Here is a 23908-nt window from a genome sequence, read left to right as displayed (position 1 = left end):
CAAATTATTTTACATGGAATCTACCAATTATGATATTTGAAATTTCCGAAACTTAATTTTTTTTTTTTTAATAAATTAATTTCTCTGAAGATTGTTTTTGGTCCAATCCACACACACACACACAAAAAATATATACACTAAAAAGATTTCTAACCTGACAATCTTCTTATTTACGACCCTAGAGTATTTTCAACACCCGTTACAGAATCATAATTACGAACAAACCTATAATAAAGTTTAAATTAAAAATCATATAAGTAGTAAAAGTTATAATAAATAACACTAAAATACAAAGAAAATTTTTTTCGAATGGAATGATGAAGATTAGCACACATCAACTAAGTTTCAATTATTTTTTTTTTATTTTTCTTATTGGTTATAATAAAATCAAATTTAATTTTAAGTAACTGTTAAGTAATGGTTTAAGGCTCAGCCCGGCAAAAGAACGAATTTCAACCTCAAAAAAAATTTAGAAGGTTAGAGGTTGGTACGAGACAGGTGGAGGAAACGAAGCAGGTGGCACACTACAGCAGCTGGTGTTCTAACGCGAGTGCCTAACCTGTAACGTGCTAAACTTATTTCTGGTAAAACAACCTAACCAAAAATTAATACCACACGATATCAACAATAATAGATTTATAGATAATATTATATCCTTTAATATGTAGATACGGTATGAATTCCAGTACAACATAATAACATACTCAGAAAGAATAATCATATCCTACCAGAGTAAGCAAGAATATAATATTAAATGATATTTTCATTGGTTTAGTGCTTAAAAATCAGATATCCATTCAACAATTATCACACAATATTAATATGCCTTGAGAACTAATTCCAAAAATTCTGTACAATGAATGACAGAAAAAAAAAACCCACAGATAACTGAATTCATAGAAAGTCATGTCGCTTTGTCCTTTTCAAGCGTTCAGCATCCTTAGAATTGTAAAGTTCAAAGCTGACAGGACAGAAAGATTAATTTTGAGGTTTTTTGAAAAATAGCAGACTCTTTTGGATCTCTAAGGAAATAAGGACTTTCCTTTAATATTAATTGCACCGCATGGCGTAACTCTCGTGGTAGAGAGAATAGCCGATGGATAATTGCACTTACAGCAGAATCTAGTTTCGACATTGTACTCTGGTTTGTGTAAAATAATTAAATAAAATTAACAAGATAATGTCATCAAAATAACTATTACAAATTTAAATATTTTTTTCTTCAAAAACTTGTATATAAGAAAGGTAAAACAGATAACTTCGCTAAAAAAATGAAATAAAAAAACTGATTTTATGAATAATGTAAAAAACTAAGGAGTTTGTACAGTTAAATTAAATCATATATCAAAAGATTCTTTTTTTAAATGGGTGTAATAATTTAACTACATTATATATGTAACTGCCCATTGAATCGCAGCCTTTGATAGATCTTTCCTCGTTCCTCTTCCCTATGAAATTCTATTCCCTCCTTCATTCCTAGTTGTAATACCCTTCCAACCTTCAAATCCCGCTTTTGTCCACCCAATTCGGGAAGAATAACAATTGAAAGTTTTAAACAAGGTTGATGTATTTTCTGTACTTAATTTTCCACACTTTCGTTTATTTTTGTAAATATGTATATTAGCAGAAATTGTACCTTTCCATTTATAATTTTTAGTTTAATTATATTTGATTTTTATCATTTTTTTCTATTATTCATTATCAGAAGTGTTAGTCATATTATGTTTTATGATATCACATATGGTTTTACTTTATTTGTTCAATTCTTATTTCATATATTCTGTAAATTATTGTTGTTCATTTTTATCTTTTTAAATTCATTATTTTATTATATTTTCATTTTTATTTTGTATTTCATTCTAAGGCTCTAAAGACTAATTTTGACGCCTGTATTTTATTCTTAAGGGATCAATCCCATAATAAATAAAGAATATTATTATATAGTACATAAATACATATGAGTTATGTAACCGACACTCCCGTTTAGTATATATGTCTCAATGGAGGACGGATGAACGAGGCTCAACTGTATTTCAATACAGCGAACTCGTCCCTCCAGATACATTATAGATCTGTCCGAAAACACGTCACAAGAAGTCATTTACCCTTAGATATATTCTTGCTTCAATAAGATTGTTAAAATTGGTTAAAAAAAAAAAAATAGTGTGATTACTTTACGCATTAAAAAAAAAATCTGTTTAACAATAGAACAAGTCTATAGTCCATCAATTAGTTTCTTTTTTCTTAAGGCCATTAAAACATATAAAATCTATAATAGTAGGCACTATTTTGCTAAGGGTCATAAATTCATAAACTTAGCAATTTCTAGGAAATCAAACACCCAGAAAACTTTATAAATCTTTTATTTACGAATTGGATAAAGTTTCAAAATTATAAATGTATAACGATAACTTGTAAGTTGATGAATTTTATAATTAAGGATAAGACGAGAAGTCTAATACTAGGGATTGTTACAATAAAATATGTATTAAGTTTTAAAGGTGTTTCTTTTCCCCTGAAATCGCTAAAATTTGTTATTTTGAAGAAATAATCCTCTTAAAAAAATACTTTTACAGTTATTAAATCAGTAACTATGCCCCCATCTAGCAGTACAGGCGACAGAACGATCGATCGAACGCGAGGTGGGAATCCCAACACATTATAAAAAAAAATCCATAAAGCTTTCTCAGGCAACAGAGCCGATAATTTAGCACGTTCCTTCGGGTAATTTCGCCTCAATTCTGCTCGTCAGAATACTGCCTTATCATGTTCTCGCGAGGAGGAAAAGACGTCAATGAATTCATGCTACATCCGTGATATTTTAGAAACAGTTGATAATTTTTATGCGTTATTCACTAATGAAAAATTCAGTGTCACTATAAAAACTAATGAAAATGATAAAACTAATTGAAGTCGCAAAATAACAAAAATTAATTTTTTACACGCTGTAGAATTATTTTGACGCATTTTTATATCAATCTCAAGATAGTAACTTTAATCTAGAGGACCGATGTTTAAGTGAAAGAACCAAGAATAAAGTGATGTAATTAAAAAACTGTTCTAAGATTTAATTGGGACCTTTTCTCACTACGATGTATTTCGATCTTTAGTGAGATATATCTTACTTGACAAGAGATCCCATAGACTACAAAGTTAGTTTCAATGACAGTGAAATAAACGATGGATCTTGTAGGAGTAATACTGATAAAAATTTGAGGTGTAGGGGTAAGAAGAAAGTGCTGAGGGTACTTTTTTACACTTTTTTCTTACAGGCAAATGCGAAAATAGCGACCTTAAAACTTCTTCTTTATCAATCTACGAATTGAAATACACATTTGAAAAAGATTCCTTACTATAAAATTACTATAAAAGATCCCTAGATATCTCATTTAAAAGTTAAGCATTAGTGGGACAGATAGTATAGGAGTTTTAATGATTGAAAAGTCATGTGAGTTTGGCATTTGAATACTGCCAATCCAACTGGACATTAGGAATATAGTGCTTCCAACAAAGCACATCTGGTACTTACCTTAACATTACTTAATTATCAATAGGTCTTACATGTAAAAAAAAAACTTCATTATAAATTAATACATGTAAATTTATATTCTTTCCTGCTTTCTTAAATATTTGTTGAATAATTTTGATCATATTGAGTTTTTTTTTACATGTAAGACCAATTTTTGCAAATACCAATGTTAGGTACTTACCTTAACATTACTTAAGTATCAATCGGTCTTACATGTAAAAAAAAACCTTCATTATAAATTAACACATGTAAATTTATATGTAGTAATATGTAAATTTATATTCTTTCCTGCTTTCTTAAATATTTGTTGAATAATTTTGATCATATTGATTTAAAGATATTTCGTAATTAAACATATATTTTTTTTTAACTTAAATGAATTTTTATCAATAATATTAATTTTAAAAGTGAACTGAATACATTTTTATGATTTCGATATTCCAATACACTTTCTTGAAAACCACCTAAATAACAAATTTTATTTAATTAATTAGGAATATAAAATTCTAAAATAATGTTTATACTAATTTTTTGTTCGTTACGAATCGATGCAATGCAATAGAACCTTACTGTTCGATATCTTATTTACAAGTGCTTTGTTGGACTGATGGTGCAGGCGTCTTTATGATTCAAGTCAGACCCATCAGTCAGGCTTTTGAATGATGACGGAACGTATAGTGGGTCCCTTTAGGAATTTAATGCTTTAATGCCCAACGAAGCACATTAGCTTCGGGTTGATTCTAGAAATGCCTTCAGGTTTAATCACAGAGCGTTCCAAGTGTTACATCCTGTAGAAAGCCAGGGCACATATTCAAGAGGAATATACTAAGTTTTAGAGCGCGTGTTAATAAATATTTAACATTAATAAATAAAGTATATTATTTTTGAAAGAACTATAAATGAACTAATAAGAATCTGTTTCGGATAAAGTTGAAAGTTTTAAACCATCCTGAATCTGCTCTATTAACAGTTCTTAAAAAAAAACGGATCATAAGATAAAAGTACTAATTACTGCTATATAATTATAATAGCTCATTTATTGCCTTAAACATAACTGTCCTTCATTCGAAATTCTATGTATACACTCATCTATATTAATATATTTTTCTCAGTATATCCATGTCCCGTCATGCAATGCTTAGGTTTAAAGTAAGTGGGAAAGCGGTCTTTGTACACAAATGTGAAATCAATTCAATTTGACTGAACGAGGGTAATCCAATGTTTCGTTCAGGTTCTATGTCAACAGTAATTCAATCCATGTTCTCATCTAGATTAATACATATTGCTATGTTTTTACATAACTTAATTAATAAATATAGGTCATATTTTTTTTTATTGATCAGAAACACCAGCGGTTCCTGAACCTTTTTCACCAATTTTCGACAATCAAGAAGGGGTTAAAATAATTTTTTGACACCCTTGGTGAGCTAATGAATGATAATAGTAAAATGACTGCACAAATGTCCTAACAACGGTCGAATATACAGAAAACCAAAAAAAACGCGCCAAGTATATGTAGGAATGCGCTCTGTATTTTCTATTTTTAATTTAATTTTTTTTTCTTCATTTTTTTGTAATATTTCGAGAATGAGGCTTTCTCCGTCGGCATGTCCTGGCATACGTTTTGAGCACCCCAGCATTCTGCGGCACCTACTTTGTGAACTGATACACACACATACCATTTAGCGATACTTGGGTTATTTGAACTCAAGGGATCTTTAAACACGTATTTCCTTGAAAAAAACCGATACGAAATTTTTCACATTTGCGGAACTTCCTTTATTATTTATTTTATACATGTGTAAGTAGACTTAAAATTAAGTACATTATTCATACTCAAAACGTACGATGTGGTAACATTTAAAAATCAATAGTTAATAAATTTATTCTTCTATTTTGTTTCTACAAAACATTTTATGAAATTAATTCTCTTGTTTTACAGAGTTTTCATCAAAACATTGATGCAGAAAAAAAAATATTCATACTTTCAAATAACATGCAAGTACAGATATAAAAATGGGTACCGAATTCTATTCATCAATTCAGAATCAAACAAAATAATTTGAGGACAGCCAAGAGAAAAAGTTATAACAATACCCAAAAAATAAATTAATTAGATAATATACAGAAAAAAATGGAAATTTTTTTCCTCGAAAATTTGTCTCAAGCTTGAAGGCAAATGAAACTATCCACATTCAAACGCTTTTTCACAAATAAACGAACTATACACTTTTTTTATTATTTAAATCACTCACTTTGTCTCAAGGGGGAGACAGAAAAGTTAAATTTATGTTGATAGGTTATTTTACTAATCTCTAACGAAAAAAGTTATGGAAATAAAACTGAAATTGTGCACGATAGTAAAAATCGTTGAACGTTTAATTCATAGCGTTTAACTATAAATAAAGAGGTAAATATCGTTAGAATTAGTTGAAACTGTCTTCTTATCAAAATTCATACAAAGATTTCTCATAGAAAAAAACAAAATAACAACCAGATAACAGTGATGTTAAAAAACAGCTTGTGATGCACTTTACATAATTTACTGCTCATTATAAAACATGACACCAGATAAAGAGATATATTGCAAAGTTCAATAATAATGACTAGATAAACACAGATAAAGCACAAGACAATATTCAAACCCACAAATAATTAAGATATATTAAAATGCTTTAAATTTTTAAATAATTTTAGGCTAAAATTACTTTCTCGCTGTTTATTATTTTATTAAATTATCGTTTTTTTTTTTTACAATCAAATACAAAAACATAACTATATCATAAATGAATTTAAACTTAGATAATTTTTATCAACTAGAGAGATACTCAACAAGTATACCCGTATTAAACAATCGTATAACCTCTGAGCGATGCATAGTAATTATTTCTAAAATTAGAACCAAGGTAGATTTAAAACGAATACAGGAAGTCAACTACATAATTTTAAACTTTTTCCTGGTTTTAAATAATCGTAATATTAAATGAATTCATCATGTAAATTCGTACACTCCATTATAAACGTGAACAGGATAAAGAAGAATAAATGAGAAATAGGATTAAAATAAATTTGTTCCTTTCAGACTCAAGTTATTAACGAGCCAGAAATTAAGGACATAAAAAAAATCTGCTCAACATAATAGTCTTAGATAATTATTAGCAACATGATCGAATGGTTGTTTTAACTGATAATAACACAAGATAATTTAAGATTAAAATAATGGAAAAATTCTTTACAAGTAGAAAAAAATAATGAAGCCCTCTTCTCTTCTAATAGGAGGAGATAGGTATTGATAAAGATGACATATGGAACGAGATTTGATTGATTGATATAGATCTTGGGGCTAAATCGCAAGAAATAGCTCGCCATAAAACAATAAATATCTTTTACAACGAATCCAGCTACAGAACTAGGAGAGAGATGGGGCGAAGGCATAAAGGGAGATAATTATTGCTATGACGTCAGGGCCACTGGCCTATTTAACACATTCCCACATAATCCGCTCTTTTTGTATTATTTCCATGACAAAAAATTAGGTGTTATTATAATTTAACAAGGAAAAATAGAATAGATTCGAAGGTTTAAAAAATAATACACATAAAAAAAAAAAATGGGAATCAATAAGTAAAACAATAAACAAATATATACATCTTGTCAATGATACAATGAGTTCATTTATAAATTTTGTATTCCTTTAAAGTAACATTTCTTTTCTTATTAATTAATGAATTAATGAATTAATTCACGAATGAAATAAAAAAAAAATGTTTTAACTACCATCTTGCAAACTAATAACAACGGATTATTTAAATTTTTTTTTAAAAAATAATATTAAGAAAACGTGTCTGCATTGCGATAATTTATGTATAAAGTATTTGTTTAGGACATCAAATAGAACAATAACAAAGGGAGAACATAAAAACATTTAAACAGTAAATTATACAATGAAAAAAATACATTATTTTGGAAAATGGTACAGCAGCGGTATAACTGAAAAATTTTCCATCTCTTTGTGGAAAATAAGTCAATGATACATTATTATTTTTCACATTAACATTTACCTAATTTTGAAGTATTTTGATTTTAATAATAAAATAATTGCAACAGAGAAGGAGCTGTTTATAGAACTTGAGTGCAATATTGTAAGTCCACCAGACTCCAATTACCCAACACTTTTTTAAATACTGCTGTTTCAGAAACAAAACAAAATACTATTATGAGTAAAAAAATGGCTGACTACTTGGACATTAAAAAAAAATAATATGACAAGATTTATCAGGGACTTGGACAAAAATTTCCATTTTCAAATTCAGAATGAATGGGAGTGAAGGTTTTCAATAATATGAATGGGCATATATTACTGTAGTATAAATGGATAATTGGTTCATTGCTACATGCTTTTTTCTGAGTATGAGACACAATCCCAAAACGTTGGGATCTGTGAGATGTAAATATTGGATAAAGGTTTAATAAAAAGGTATATAAAAATAAGAATCACTGTTTTATTAATAAAAGCCTAATATTTTAAAAATCTTTCATGATAAACTTTTCCTACTTAAATTTAAATGTTAAAATGACGTTTTGAATCAAAATTTATTACTTTCATTGAACATTTTTTTGTTGTTATAAACGTGAGTTTAGCAAGTTAAACTTGACAATTTCTCTAAAGAGCGATATCTGTTCAATTAAGAAATATTGGGACTGTCGAAATCTGATATATTTTTTCCGATGAAACATCGAAGTAGGGGTTCGGTAATGTTAAGATCTAGCTCTAGATCCCAAACGGCATTCCTTCGTACACCTTCGTGTTCCACACTAGTTAACTACCACGTAGACGACATCTCGACGAGGAGAAACCGTCCTTCTTCAGACACCGGAGGATTTACATATTGATTGGACAGGGGGCACGTCTTTCGGGCCGGCTTGAGGAGAGCGTGATGAGCGCAAGCGTACGTTCCGCGTAGGAATCCGGTGTACGCCCTAGTGTACCCCCTACCTGAGTACCGGTCCCTCGGATAGTACTCCAATGTACACCCTAGTACCTCGGCTTAGTGGCCAGCTCTGCCCGGGGGAGTGTCCCATATCGATCTACAGCTGGATTTAGCAACGATTTTACCCCCCGATGAAACCTCCTAAAGGTTATCCGATACCGACGGTAAGATGAAAAACCGGGGGAGTTCAATTGTTCAGTCAACACATATTTAAATATTAAGGACTCGAGTTTATAGGCAAACATAGGGTCAGGGGTACATATTGTGTTTAACATGGGGAAATATCTACCGCGATAGCTAATTAACAATTCGTAATATTCTTTTCTAATTTAATATTAAAAAATGTAGAAAAGTCCACAACCGCACCAATGTACAAAATCAATTCAAACTATAAGACTGATTACTGTTAAAGAACACTTGAGGAAGTATTAACAGATGTGAAATTTTCTTTCAGTTTCACTCAATTCAGGTTAATGTACGGGAAACCTCGCTATAATATTGAATGAATTGCTGAGAATTCAACACGAAAATAGCATAAAATTAAAATGCAAAGTAGGGAAGATAAAAGGTGTTTGTTATTCTTTGTAATCCTCAGTTAACCGACTGTTATCAAAGGAGTTTAATTGATCTCTTTTCTTAAGCATTTGAATGAAATTCAGTCTAAAGTACCACTTGTTATTTATAAAGGAACATATGCTAAAGAATGAAAACTCGCTTCCAAGAGAATCAGCATCGAAAGTAATTGCGTGGTCTTTTGCGCAAAAATTGTAGATTTACTATACAGACAATTGAGGGTAGATTCGAGAGAAAGGGACTGGAGGCGGAAAGGACAAGAAGAAATCGGGAAACTTTCCAGAAAAATACTCCTTACTCTTTTTTTCTATTACAGAGAAGCTATAAAATGTTGGAGGAAATGTTAATAATATCAAATTTTATTTACCGCCGACTCTTCAGTTCAGAGGTGGTTTCCGGCTGACATGCAAGTCCTGGCAGTCCACACACACACACCCCGCACTACTACACGCGACACACGGGCGTCAGGACATGGGGATATCCAGCAGGGAGCTCAAAGATAACTCTGGAGCTATTATGAGAGGTGCCGGCAAAGAGTGCGGGACATTTACCACACCCAGGGCAACACTGCTGGGCGGTGGCGCTCCCTGCGCAGGCGCCCTTCCGTCACGGGTCGATTTAAATCGAACCCGCCCGGGAAAAATTCTATAAACTAGCCTTTCTGATAACTTGTTGATAAGGACTCCAGAGCACATATCTTGCTGGAGCACGCGTCTCCAAGCCCCCTCCAGTGGGGATCCAATCCTGTCCCAGTAGAGCACGGCTATTTCGGGGTGCGACGGCTACGTGACTTACCACAGATCAGTGACGAGATCCACCAGCGACATCGACCAACGAAGATATTAAGAAAGAAAATGTATAATTAACCCTGGAAGGCTGTATTATAAAAATCCAGATATCTTACTTGGATAACTAAATGCACGGTATGCTCCGAACCAGAACGTCCTGCCAACGAAACATAAGAAAGAAAAGTAATTTACATGGAATCTGCATTTTATGAATGGAACTAATTCATTAAAAAATAGTGAATCAAATTACTTTAAAAATCACTTTAACACAAGTTGGGGAAGAATATCAATTCTTAGCACTTAAGTATACTTATAGTATAAAAAAACTCATAAGTAGATTACACATAGAATTTTCTTTAAAATGTGGAATGACAAAATACAAATTATTATCGTAATTATTTATAGGAAGATGCTGACTTCACAATTCAAATTCGACTTTCGAATAAAAACTCAGCCATGGAGCCCAAAATCCTAGAAAATAAAAATAAAGGGGACCAGTATGCAAAAATACGGTGTCCTACAATATTTCCACTCAAGGGACAATGAAACTTTAAGATTTGTAAAATATTGGATACTAAAAATATCCGTTAACAATATTTTCCTTATCAGGAAGAGGTGAAAAAATTACAAAAGCTTTTTTTTTTTTTTTTTTTTAATAATCATTATTCTCAAAACTTTTATATTTTAATAACATACAAATTTTAATTATTTGGGTGAGGAAAAGATAGCCATATTCATATTCACAAATATTCGAGTCACAACTTGCCTTTGCTTTAATATGCTTATCCTATGATGCACTGATAACCCCATATTTCATATCCTTAAGCCCAAATTCTAAGGTAACGTTGATAGTTTGTAGTACTATCAACTATTGAATGCGCACGACATTAAACTACCAAATATAGACGCCTTGACAGTAAACTGTTACAACTTCAATTTTCTGCGGTCACAATTGTTTGTTGCATTCACCGAGTTGAACAGTCAGAAAGCTAATGTTCATTATAAGCGTCTATACGAACGCTGTCATACTATTGTTAATAATCCTTGAACGGTAGATATCTGGAAAATGGGACTTTAAGTTACAAGCTGGATTTACCAAATTTGAATCCGAAATAACATATTCTTCATTCTGAAGCTTCCTTAAAATGAATATCCTTGTTCGTACTAAATATAGAATTAGGATGGAGATCATGATATTATTATTACTTAATAATAAATAAATTTCCCCAAGAAATAAAGATAGATACTTAAAAAAAGTAAAACAGAATTAAATTTGGACATCTTCACAGTTTTTAGGGCAAAGAAGTAATTACAAACATAAAAAAAGAAAAACAATGAACAATACAATTTTTATATTAAAAAAAAAATTAACAGAAACACAACGAATCATTCTAAAGATATCTCATTCGAACCATCGCTTAGTAGGTGCCTGTATAATGTTTTCAGATATCAGGAATTCTTTTGGTATGTCTCAAGAATTTTTATATTTTTAAAACAGTATTATTTTTTATTTTTTCGGACTTAAGAGCTTAAAAGGACCATACCTTATTTTAACAATTTGTATCCTTTTTATTTTTTTGACAAACACTCACTCTTAGAATAATTTTAATTATATACAATATCATTAAAAAAAATTTGTTCTTTTTAAAATTATTAAAATTCCATTTTTTTAAACCAATCAACAAGTAAGCTAATTAATTTAATTTTTTTCTTTTATTTCTTCCCTTCAAAACGTTTACTGTGCGTAATATTATTCATAAGGGACGTATCCCGGAATAAATATAGACTTTATTAATATAATTACTATTAATAATACTCATAACCAAAGGGAGAATTTATTTTATAATAGGCGTGCATAAAAATTGTATAAATATACCTTTAAAGGAATATATTGCCATAAACACTTATCGTTTCAGCAACTTCAACAATAAATAATAACCCAAACAATGTGCATTTGAAATTGGAAAATTTGAACAAAACATCGAAAGAAAAATAAACGAGAAAAAAAAAAATAAAACTTCAAGTAGCTTGATAAAAAGAAAAGTTTAACTTCTTTGATAAACAATTGAAATAAAAAAATATAATTAAACATACACACGTAAGCATACAAAATACGTAGTATGGCATTTCATTTCACAGGACATCAAGTACAAGTTAATAAATATCATTTAAATTAACTACTTTAATTTAACAAAACGATCGAGAAAAAAAAACAAGCATTTGAGTTTAATTGATATAATGAAAAAAAAATTGGCAAATTAAATTTAATAGAAAAATAAATATGTAACTTTAATAAACAAAAATGATCCTTGTCAAAAAAATATTTTTAGCAATCAACAACTCACCAATAAAACAAACAAAAATTAATTCATTTAGATCCAGAATAGAATGGTTTATATTTAGGACTTAAAATATCTGAATTAATATGAACTGATAAAAATATCTGCCACAATTAAATAACAATTAAGATCAATTAATGATTACATAAATAATGGCATGAAGAAACACATACAATATTGTTAAATATAGAAATGGGTAAATCTAAAATTTCATTTTAAATTGCAAAACTTCAAAATGTAATAGGTATTATGACTTATTAAAAATTTATTGGACTGGGTTTCTGGTGACATTCATTGAATTAATCTACTTTTTCTCATATAATTTAAACTTATCTATCAAATAATAATAAAAAATTATTACAGCTACACCAGTGGGTAGGGGGGAATCTTGCATGTTACCACTACACTACCCGTGCATTTATGTTTACTATGTTATGTGTATACATATGATTTTGTTTGAAAAAATAAAATTGATAGAAGGGTGAGAGAGAAAAAAAAAAGCTACAACAGGGTTAGAAAAAATAAATAATTAGTAATACAAGAAATATATAAGATCTAAAAAGTTTAAATTGTCCTGAAAAGAAGAGAGTTTATGGCAGCTAAAGTAATTAATAAATCTGGAAGTTTTAAAAATATGAGCTAAAAAAGAATAATAGAATACGCTAATCATTCAAACTAAGCAATTAATTTAGGAAGGAATAAACGTTTTTCTTGTTTCCCTATAAAGCTCATAAAGATCTTAATTTTTCATGCAAGATAAATTTTGTTTTACCATATTATGGAGTTTATTTCGAAGTTTGGCATTCTAAATAATCTATATTCGAGTATATTGAACCGCATTGACATTTCATGTTTCTTCGTAAAATTTAAATAATTAATTTTTTTTTTCTGAAGTCTGTTTCATCGGTTGATCCTTAGTAAGAAAAAAACATATTAAAACTTTTATAAGTTTTATAAAATTAATTATAAAACATATTATTTTACATATCGTCTAATTTAGATATCGTCGGGTTTGAGGTGAAAGTTTTCAAGTGACATTTTTGCGATGATGTGGTTAGTTTTAATCTATTTGACATAATTCAGAGTTGATAATAGCAATAATTAAATTATTATTTACTAAATAATAATTATAGATTTCACGGCGTTGTCAATATCCAAGCGCAACCCCCTACCAGAGAAAAACACTTCGGAATTTTCTTATAATAGCAAAATCCCTGAGGAAGAATATTGTAATTCACCTAAATGCCAGACAGGTATAAAAAAAGTAATTAGTACCTGTTACAATGACATATAAACTTTTTTAAAAAAAAAACATTAAAACCTACAAACTATTTCTATCATAAATGATTTAAATGAGGCACTTCGTTAGAGAAATGGACTTATTATCAAATACGAGAGTAAACGCAGTTTTTATTAATACACCAACGTCTACATATAATCCTTGATTGCGCATAAATAAACGTTTCATAACTAATTTTGACGTTTTTAACAAATTTCGGTAATTACTTAACACATAAAAAGGCTGACGAGTTTTCGAATTTAAAATACGAGCGTATTTTAAAGTTTTTTGTTCGACTAGGATATATAGGTTTAGAATTTACCAATGCGGGGCCCGCATGAAATAAACACATGTATCTCTACCATATACATATAATAAATAGCTTTGAAACAATAATTAATTAGAGAGTGAACATTGGATATGTTGATAACATTTTAAAAAAAAATTCAAATCATCAATCTTATTTATCAGAAATAACACAGAAATTCATCATAAAAATTCTTAACATAGTAAAGGCAAAACCAATACGTTAAGAGTGGTTATATATTAAATGGATGTTAAGTATTTAATTAAAACATTGATTTTATAATAAATGATCAGAAATCTTCATATTTTAAAAGTAAGAAACAAATACGTTTCACGAACTAAATGAAGACATTTTTAGGTTGTAATTGATTGATTGGTGTAAATCCTTTCCCCAGATTCCTTAAGCATCAATGTTTCTAATTTATTTATTTATTTTTTTTGCATATTATTTCAATATAGTTTTTTAACAGTCAATTATTTAACCTAGTTTTAATTAATTAATAGTATTTCACATTAGTACATAAAATGTCAAATTAGTTTGTGTAATTTTTTACATGTTAGACAGTTTATGTAAGTTTTTAAATGTCAAACTGTTTATGTAATTTTTTAGATTTTTGAAAAAAAAAAAATATCTTTATTGAAATTTACAACTGTATATTATATAATACATTCAGTAAATTTTATCTTAGTTAAAATGGAGTGTTACAGGCGTGTAGAGAAACTACCCATTGGTAGCACTCAATTTTTTAGTGAATATGGAAACTTAAATAACTTACAATCCAGAATTCAAACCTAGGGAATAAAAGGGAAAAATGAATAATAAAATTAATTAAAGGTAAAATCAATTTGAGCGAAACAAGAGAGTAAGATTTTACGATAACTAAATAAATTTGTCACAATAAATAATATAAGAATAAACTTTACCCTAAGTACTCACAAAGCAACCCCAGTTCATAGTAAAATCTAATAAATATGTAAAAAAAATTTTTTGGTATTTGTTATTAAGGGAAAGCAGTGATATGTATTTCTACAATTTTAAAAACAGACAATAATTAAGAAATGGTAATGCAAGAAATAATGTCAGAATTTTGCATAAAAGGGCAAATACTGACATGTATCAATCATTAAACATCAACATGTTTAAAAATAGAAAACAAAGATAACACTAATAGATGATTAACAAAGTAAATTCAACTAATCATTCAATTTTAGTAATTTCAAAAATCTTTACTTTACTGATCGGAATCTGATTTTGAGTTAACCAGATCAAGAATACTGATATTTAATGAATTTGAAATGTATGTTAATTTAGATTAAGAGACAAGGAAATTTGGAATTTGATGTGATAATAATTAAAGAAGAATTTATCAATAACATAAATAAAAAAAGAGCTATATATAGCCAGAATATTACTTCAATTTTACTTTTCAATTAAAGAAACACTAGCATTCTTCTATTACTTTCAATTTCAGCAAATGAATTAATTTTCTTCATATATATAATTTAAAAAAAGTTAATTTGAAATATCAATGTGTTCATGTACATTATTACATTTAAAATAATAATACAAATTTTCAATGTGCAGAAGCAAAAATATGGAAACATTAATGAATAGGTATTTAACAAATGTCATAATTCCGGTTTTGTAACATTTAGAAATTTAAGAACGATGAAATACAACTGTTCAACATCAATTTAACAAAAGAATTTCTTAAGGTTTTACAAATTAATAATTCATTCACCTAATGAGATGAAACTATAAACATGAGTAATAATTATAATTAACCGTTCAACAGAACCGCTAACATTGACATATAAAAACAAACTTAAAATAATCTTGCTTAATATTATTGTTCATCATTACATAATAAAATACAAACAATTACTTGATAAATATATATTATATATAGCCATTTTCTGAATTGAAAAAAAAAAACTTTTAATATTATTAAGTTTAAAAGAATGGTATAAAATTACTTTATCAAGAAATTGATTTTATAATTATAATGGGGACACAGGTGATAACAAACTGATCAGAACACCATAATTTATCAAATCAAATATCAAGCAATTACAACTTTTATTTCAAAGCGAAGATTAGAACTGCATATATATGAATGTTAGCGAAAACCTAACCTGCCACTTTCCAATGGGAATCTTGCCATCTAGCAACAAGTAGAGACAGAAAACAATAAATTTTCTTCTTAAGCAGTATCTCATCAGCAATAGGATTAGTCAACAAGGCAAGGAAAGAATGGAAGCTTTTACTTAAATATCTGATAAAGTGATAAGATTTAAAGTTCTTAATAACTGGGATCACAATATGAACTAAATTCAATCTTACATATTTATAAGAACTTTTTCCTGCAACTTATACTTGATGAATAAATAATAAAGGTATTCCAATATAAATATCCAGCAGTTCACATATTAGAGAAATTGAATTGAATAGAGTACATAAGATATTAAAAATATTTTATAAAAAAATGTACTTTGTTTAATAAATATCATCAAATATTTTAGAGTAAAAATAAAATGACAAATGATAAGATAAACAAAGAAATTCCATAAATAACGCAGACTGAATAAAATAAATTTACAACATACTCAGTTTCCAGAATGGTTCACCGATGTGTTTCATTTACTACAATAAATAAAACAGAGTTTGAATGATACAATTAATTCAATATCCAGGAATTTTAGGGATACGAGAAAACCCATACTGTTTTACATTTGAACATAAGCTCATGATAATTTTTATTAATTGATTACTTGTCTAAAAATATCATTTCTCTTCAAAGGCCTATTTTCACTGAAAATAATAGTTATCAATAAAATATGATAACATATATACCCATCAATCAACACAAAGGATGTTTAGGTTGAGTACAAAAGATAATCATTTGCACTAATTGATCAGTTTAAACTATAAACTTAAAAGAAACTAATAATTTTCAGTCCAAAAGTAATTTTTTAATCATATCTTCAAAAATTCAACATCTATGGGATTAACAAAAACTATTCAGGAAATAGTCACTTGAGCAAATGCAAACACTAATGCTCACAATTAACGAGATACCGCTGATATATTAGGCCCAATATAAGTTTGCCGGGCCATACAATATAGAATTTTCATCTACCGTCAATTATGATGGCCGCCATGGAGTCATTCTTTGACGCTTGTTCTGGAATTTATGTTATCTATCAGATAATAAATGAAGTTTTTCAGACCTAACTGAAACGAGGCACTTAGGTAGTAATAATAATAATAAAAATATACCTCCAAATCCAAACAATTAAACTGTATTCCTGCCAGCTCCTCAGCCGTCAACTGCAAGGTGTTTCCACGATCCGCCGGAACGACTCAATTCAACCGATCACAGTTTAAATAGATAGATCACATTTAAGCGAGTCTCTACAAAACCTTCGTTGTCACAGATTCATACAAATCTAACTACAAATGGTCCTTACAAACTACTGAAACAAGTCTCTAGCCACTATCTGAGCAGGGTGCGGCTTCCTTATACTAAACTTTGCAAACCCAAGTCTGACGTCACCAGTCTAAACTATTCCCGCCAAATTCAAAATTATATGGAACTTCATCTATCTACTGTATTTCTCTTATATTTATTGATTAAAAAAAAAACATTGATAATTAAAACAAGTTTTCTTTTCCTATATAGTTTAAAGAAACTAAAAAAATACTTTTCTACATATTTAATATTACTCAATAAATGAATGTATAATTTTTTTTTTTTAATTCAACTGAAGGTAAATTAGAAACAAAAAGGAAATAATAAAAGTAAATCAAATATGAAAAATAAATCTTTATCTTAAAGTTGAGAATGAAAAATATATATTTCCACTAAATACTGAATAATATAAAATAAATTACTACATGGATAGAAATACATCATTCTAAATCATGATAAATAAATAGCTACATATGTATTTAAATAGGATTATAATGAATAGGAAAACTTTATTTAAATACATATAGGACAAAAGTGACTCCATTAAAAATATATATAAATTATGTACAACTAGAGTAATAAAAACCAAAGTTAAAAGTCTTTTAAATATAATTCATTTTTTTTTCAAAAGTTTTTGATAGTTTTAAAACAAGTATCTTTATAAAGAAATAAGCCATAAAATAAAAGAAGAACAACATATTATCAGAATGTTAAATTTATAAATTATACATAGGTACAATATTTATATAAACATATATATTTAAAAATAAAAAGTTATTGATAAGGCAAATTCCCTATCAACTAAGATCACTTTTCATCAATAGAATTAATTGAATTTAAAAACACAACTAAAAAAAAGTTTAGTATTTACAAGAATAAATTGAAAATTTAAATTGTTGGAAAGTAAAACAATGGCATGTCTTTTGATTTATAATAAAGAATGGTAACAAAAAACAGCTAACTTTAAACACTTATATTCTTGTATGTTCTACAGTTACATTACTGTTTTATTCCATTCACTTTTACAAGACGTTGCTTTTGCAGCTTATCAAGGAAGAGCAGACCCGAGTGGATTTCAATGGTCTCAGGAGGAACCTGGAAATTCAAATAAAAAATTAAACCAAACATTAACAGTATAACAAAATAGCATAATTAGAATCCTATTAAAACATTTCAAAGGAAAGCCTAGAAATTAATAGAAGTGGGCATGAAGAGCTATATGAGGTATAAGTTGGCCTGCCATAATAATGAATAAAAAGTGTCATTTAGGTTTTCTAGTTCAAGCAGATACTTACACTTCCAAATAACTACTCACTTATCATTTCAAAACTAAATTTAACTCATTTCTCATTAAAATTTCTTGAGAGACTTAAGAAACATTAATTCTGGGTCTCCTGTTCATAAGCTACAACAGAACCTGCTAGACCATGAAAACTGTATTTAATATGCATTATTTGATAGTGAAGAAGTAAATATGGAAGCATCATCTGAAACGTTATAATAATGAATATTCAGAAGAATTAATACATCAAGCTAAGTAGTTCTTAACCTTTTATAGGTAATGATACTTCCTTAAAACCAAAACTGGTTTCTTGAAAATATATACATTTGTCTACTAATGTCGATGCTCTGACTTAGATAATAGACTGGTTTACGGATAATATGGTGGAATACTGGTATGCTTCTATCAGTTTTTCATTGAACAATATCTGTTAAATACATTGCTTAGTAGGTACAATACATTGAGGTAGAGAGGTAGAGGGAGTAGAGGGAATAGGAACAGACCCAACTGTGATGAAAATGTCAACTTGTTTAGGTTCTAGACTACCTCAAAAATAACTTGTATTCTTAAAAACACTTCCTTGACAAGGATGTTGGGATAAAAGTCCTGGAGTACCCAGTTTGGAACAGTTAATAATTGTTTTTCAGCTGTCCCAAGAAACAATTATTCCCACTCCCACTGTAGTAAGTATAAGGTGGCAAACTCAAGCTAGCAGTCAGGTGGTAGCAAAAAGGATAACTAGGCCCATTTATCTAAGCTTCCTGCCCTCATTATCAGTACTCCCAGATAAGGAGATATGCCAGGTTAAACCTTTCACTCTCAGTTGGCTAATAGGTCCTAGAGGAAGCTTTGAAATTTCTGTAGAGTATAATAACTGCAGGAAATGGGATAGCTCCTAACCGCAGAGACAAGTTGGGACACTTATTGTTGTCCCTTACCATTTGGACAAAAACCCATTTTCCGACCATAATAAACAAAACAAAATACAAAAACTCATATTATCCATCCTTAAGGCCTCATTAAGTGATTTAAAGATTAATTTTTTAGTTTTCTTAATTTTTTTTTATAATTGGTAGTGAAAGCGTTAAGAACCACTGTTAGGCCATGTAAAGTTAATACTCTACATATTAAAATATTTATCAGAAAATATGTACTTCCTTCAAATAGAAAATAACTTCAATGTTCAAATAATTAAAAAAGAAGAGGTAAAAAGTAAGAGTAATAAAAGAACGTTGTCATATAATATGATTTAAAATTATATTTTTTTTTAAAATATTTGACTACTTAATAATTGAATAATAATAAACAAATATCATACACGAAAAGATGTCAGTGGGATCTCATCATTGATAACTTGATTAGGCATAACATACGATTCAAGATGGTATTCTCCTTTATTAGTTTCCATAACAACAACTTTAAAAAAATGTGTTGGAACTGCAACTTCTTTCGCACCAATTACTTGATACTTTATATATTTTTTCCCATCAGGTTCAATTCTGAAATAGATTTTGCTATGTAATAAATAAGAACTGCATATATTTCACTAACTCAATAATCAAACTTTAAATTACTTAGGAAGATACAGAGGTCCAGTACAGACATATACATGTGGATAAAATCTAGTTAATTTTCTGATGTATTTCTCTAATCTGTTCCAAGCATGGCGATTAAATCCATTTCCAACCTGTGGTGCAATATTGCTAAGGTAAAATGTTTGTTCACAATGTTTTTGATCAAGACGATGGTTTCCAGCAGCAGCTAAATGACCACGATCAAACCCGCTGCCTTTATAATCTTTATTTGTAGACCTAGTTATAAATAAAATGATCACCTTATATAATTATATAAGTATTATTTGTAAAAACTAGGAGGCACATTTACCTGAAATATTTATGAATTAATTCATCTTCAGTAAACTCACATTTTGATCTGTCAACTTTATCATTATAGCTCAAACGCTCTGCAGTCAAGTGCTCAAAGACCCAATTCGGAACTTTATTTCTCCTGTCATAGGAAAGAACATAATCATCAAAGGTACGAATTGTATCAAGACCCATAAAACCATACTTTGAACTCTGAGTGAGCATCTGGAGTAATATTTTTTTGTATTAGTCTAAACTTGAATATCTCAACAAAGCAGATAATATCAAAAGTATTATCTTTACCTGTGATGTAGGATCTCCAATTGGTACCAAACGATTTTCATAATCTTGGGGTGGTTGTACCACTGTAGCAGCAGATACAGTGGCAAAAACAGGTAAGCCTGGTAAATACTTTATTTGACTATTGCCATTACCTCTTTCACAAAAGCATTGATTTATTTTGGCCCTACTCCTTTCAAAATTGGAACCTGCATACCAACTTGTTATTCCAACTGTGGCCACGACTATTAAGTTCTTAGATTTGAATAAAAGCTTATTCATATTGTATAAGCGTGAAACTTAAAAGATAAAAAAATTAAAATTTTTATAACCACACTGTAAACATCTAGTGGGAGGATATTTTTAGGTTTCCGCAATAAGAGGTAATATCATACATCGATAATGAAATGAAGTAAATGCCCAATCAGCTGAGCATACCAGTCCCCTCCTCTATCCTCTCAGTACATTGCTACCCTTTGAACGGACTTAACAATATTTGTCGTTGTTTGTCTTTTTTTTAAATTTAGTAACTAATTAGAATGGTGTAAAATAAGTATAACTATCACCATTCGCGCTCAATGTGTAGCTTTTGATGTTTTGATAAAAATATTGATTAGAAACTGGAATCAAGTTTTACACATAAATTTGTTGTTTAAAAATAATTTGTGAATTATTAACTAATCGCTTACTTAGATATCAAAACTTGATATTTTATGGTGGTTTCCAACGGTTTATTAGAAAGTAATTCTCTTATTTATTTTTTTTTAATATGGGAAAGATTATTAATAAAATTTTAAATAAGATAGATAAAAATTAAAACAAAAATCTATTCGGGGAAATAAAAATTACTTAGTAATTGAAATTCTTTTGAAATAAAAGTATCATACTTATCAGTTTCTGTTTAGGATGCATCGTATCCAAAATAATACATCTTATTCTTCAGTTTGATTTGAAGAGCACTAAATAAATTCACTAAATAATTGATTTTTAAAGATCATTTCTTTTATAATGCGTTACAAAAGTGAACAATAGATAATAAGAGTACTAATTTAAGGGAAAAAGGAGAGAATTAAACTCCAGAGCTTAAGAGAGAGAACTAGAGAAGTGAATGCAGCGGTAAGGTGTTCAGGAGATGGGGTAGAGTGGTTTTATTTCTTTTCTTCTTGTATCTATATTCTATGACATAGGACCCCTTCGGGTCTGTACCAGGATCTCTTAACTTGTTAAATTAATATTTTTTGCAGTTGTAACTTACATTTGTCGTTACGCGAAAGAACTAGAGAGCTCCTACAATCTGAACAATCCGTCAAAGAGTGCTTCTTATTGTTTTCAGAAATATCATCTCATGTTAATTGGTCAATTCCATTGAATATATTTTGATATTCTCATTTCATATTATTTGAATAAGCAAAGAAAAAAAAGAATTTGTTAATCCTCTTTAAACTAGTTCTTACAGGCTGTGACTATAGTTGGCCTTTTTATTCCTAGTGGTTACTTAACCTGGGAATACAGAAGCTCACCGGTCGTCAATTCTTAGGAAACAGGGAGCAGTAACACTTACTTGTTGATGAGACTGTTCAAACACTATCCTTCGATGTGTGTATTTTGTTATTATTTCATTTTATTCCCTTTGGGTCTCTCCTGCATCCTTAACCCTTCAAAGCGTAACTAAGGGCGAATACTCCTTTAACCGATTAAGCGTGCCACCCCTGGAATCCATAACCCTATGGAGTGTAGTTTTCATCCTGTGGGGATTTATCGTACCATAAAACTCTCCGATCGTACATGGTTTATAGTCGACTCGGTATCACCTTCGATCCTTCTGTGAAATCATTTCCTGTTCAGCTAACCTAATTGAATACGTATTGTCTGAGCTCTTCTGATGTTAGCGCACCTCACTTCTTAAATTAGTGATTGGACCAGCACATACCTTGGCTTGTCTTAGTATTCCTTTCTTACCTTACATCTTAAAGTTTTTAGGACTGGTTCAGCTCATGTTTGTCATTTCCTAGATCAAAAAGGTGGTGTCTAACCTTTTCATCAACCTCTTATCCGCATTCCTTCTTTCTAACTGTAACACTTAGAATATGAATTAAAAAGCAGCTTCGCGCCCTTCTGAGAGAACATATTAACCTTTTGACATGAGTTAAGCTTAATGTTAAAAAGGTATTTCATAAAAACTGTGGAAGAAGAGTGATGTTGATCTACCCTATAACAATAAAACAGTGTGTGACAGCCAATATCTTATGTTACAGCGATTCGGAGTATACTAGCCAAGAGGAGAGACAAAGTAATCAAACACAGAACCGGTAAAAACTTTTATAATAAAATTGAAGAAGGTACTTGAAAGCCTTAAGTGAAACCCTTTAAAAACATCAACATTTTCGGATTTTTTGTCTTTATTATAAATAACAAAAAAAAATTTATCGAAAAAATAATTATTATGTAAGCTGTAGATCATTAAATTCTTTGTCAATGAGTGGTACTACTTAAATTTGATCAAGTAGTAACAAAACGTTTTCAAATAGTATGTAATTTTTCAATTTGTAAATTTCGTTCTTTTATAGGAGCCTTATGAAAAAACTTCCTTTCAGAAAAACTTATAGAATAATAGCTGTAGTTAATCTAGCTGATTTTCTAATGAATACTTTATTTTTGCAATTTAGTGAAGTTCACTTAAGCTTGGTGCCTACTACTCCAGGTTGGGGTAATGTTTTCAGTAGGTTACCATCTGGAAGAATGTAGAGCAATGCCAGTAGTTCACACTAGTCAAAAGGCTATATGGAAGTAAACAGATCAAAGGCCTGTTTCTATCTAGTGAATACAACAAACAATATATATCATTTTGTTGAGTAATAAGCTCCGGACTGAACTGCTTATAGTAAAACAAGCTGCAGAAAATAATGTTTTGTGAATTGTTTCCATCCCTACTGAAGTGGCTTAAAGCGCTGTCTGTGTTGATAGTAGATTAAAATACTGATTTATTGGTACTGTTGACTTCTTCGACACTTTACTCTCCTAGTATCAAGTTATTGAGGCTTACAAAATGCCAATCATTTTCGATTTTCCCAGGTTATAAAGGAAAAGATGTCATCTCTATGGGCCATAAGTGGTTGTGAAACCTCAATAATTTTTAGAGAGGGGAAACTGAAATTCATCAAAGTATTTGAAAGAGACATAAGTTCACAAGATATGGTGTATTCA

General features: G+C 29.3%; 2 protein-coding genes across 3 annotated transcripts in view; both read right to left on the bottom strand.

The window, feature by feature from the left end:
* The window catches only part of Gbeta13F (guanine nucleotide-binding protein subunit beta-1), a 117064-nt gene extending 99724 nt beyond the window's left edge, over positions 1-17340 (bottom strand). The window contains exon 1 of one of the 2 annotated variants that reach the window (XM_014428516.3): positions 17086-17340. The gene's annotated coding sequence lies outside the window, so the exon portion shown is untranslated. Of the gene's footprint in view, positions 1-9460; positions 9601-17085 lie in introns of those variants that run through there. The other variant, XM_014428517.2, reaches the window with a different exon arrangement.
* An 896-nt stretch (positions 17341-18236) lies between these two features.
* EndoG (Endonuclease G) lies at positions 18237-21082 on the bottom strand. Its single transcript, XM_014428535.3, has 5 exons — positions 20729-21082; positions 20445-20650; positions 20135-20371; positions 19879-20059; positions 18237-18373 (listed from the first exon to the last, which is right to left on the bottom strand). The coding sequence occupies exons 1-5, from the start codon at positions 20984-20986 to the stop codon at positions 18278-18280; spliced, it is 978 nt and encodes a 325-aa protein (XP_014284021.1). The 5' UTR covers positions 20987-21082; the 3' UTR covers positions 18237-18277.
* Between the last annotated feature and the right edge of the window lie 2826 nt (positions 21083-23908).

The sequence above is a fragment of the Halyomorpha halys genome, unplaced genomic scaffold, assembly GCF_000696795.3.
Source record: "Halyomorpha halys isolate HHAL.00 unplaced genomic scaffold, Hhal_1.1 Scaffold725.1, whole genome shotgun sequence".
Taxonomy (NCBI): Eukaryota; Metazoa; Arthropoda; class Insecta; order Hemiptera; family Pentatomidae; genus Halyomorpha; species Halyomorpha halys.
Note: the sequence above shows the minus strand (reverse complement) of the source record. Positions and strands in the feature narration are given on the sequence as shown.

Excerpts from the sequence above, each read along its gene's own strand:
- EndoG (XM_014428535.3), bottom strand. The coding sequence starts at position 20,986 with ATGAATAAGCTTTTATTCAAATCTAAGAACTTAATAGTCGTGGCCACA. Across the intron at positions 20,651-20,728 it reads TTGGAGATCCTACATCACAG|ATGCTCACTCAGAGTTCAAA; the intron begins GTAAAGATAATA and ends ATATTACTCCAG. Across the intron at positions 18,374-19,878 it reads TCCCACTGACATCTTTTCGT|GTTCCTCCTGAGACCATTGA; the intron begins GTATGATATTTG and ends TTGAATTTCCAG.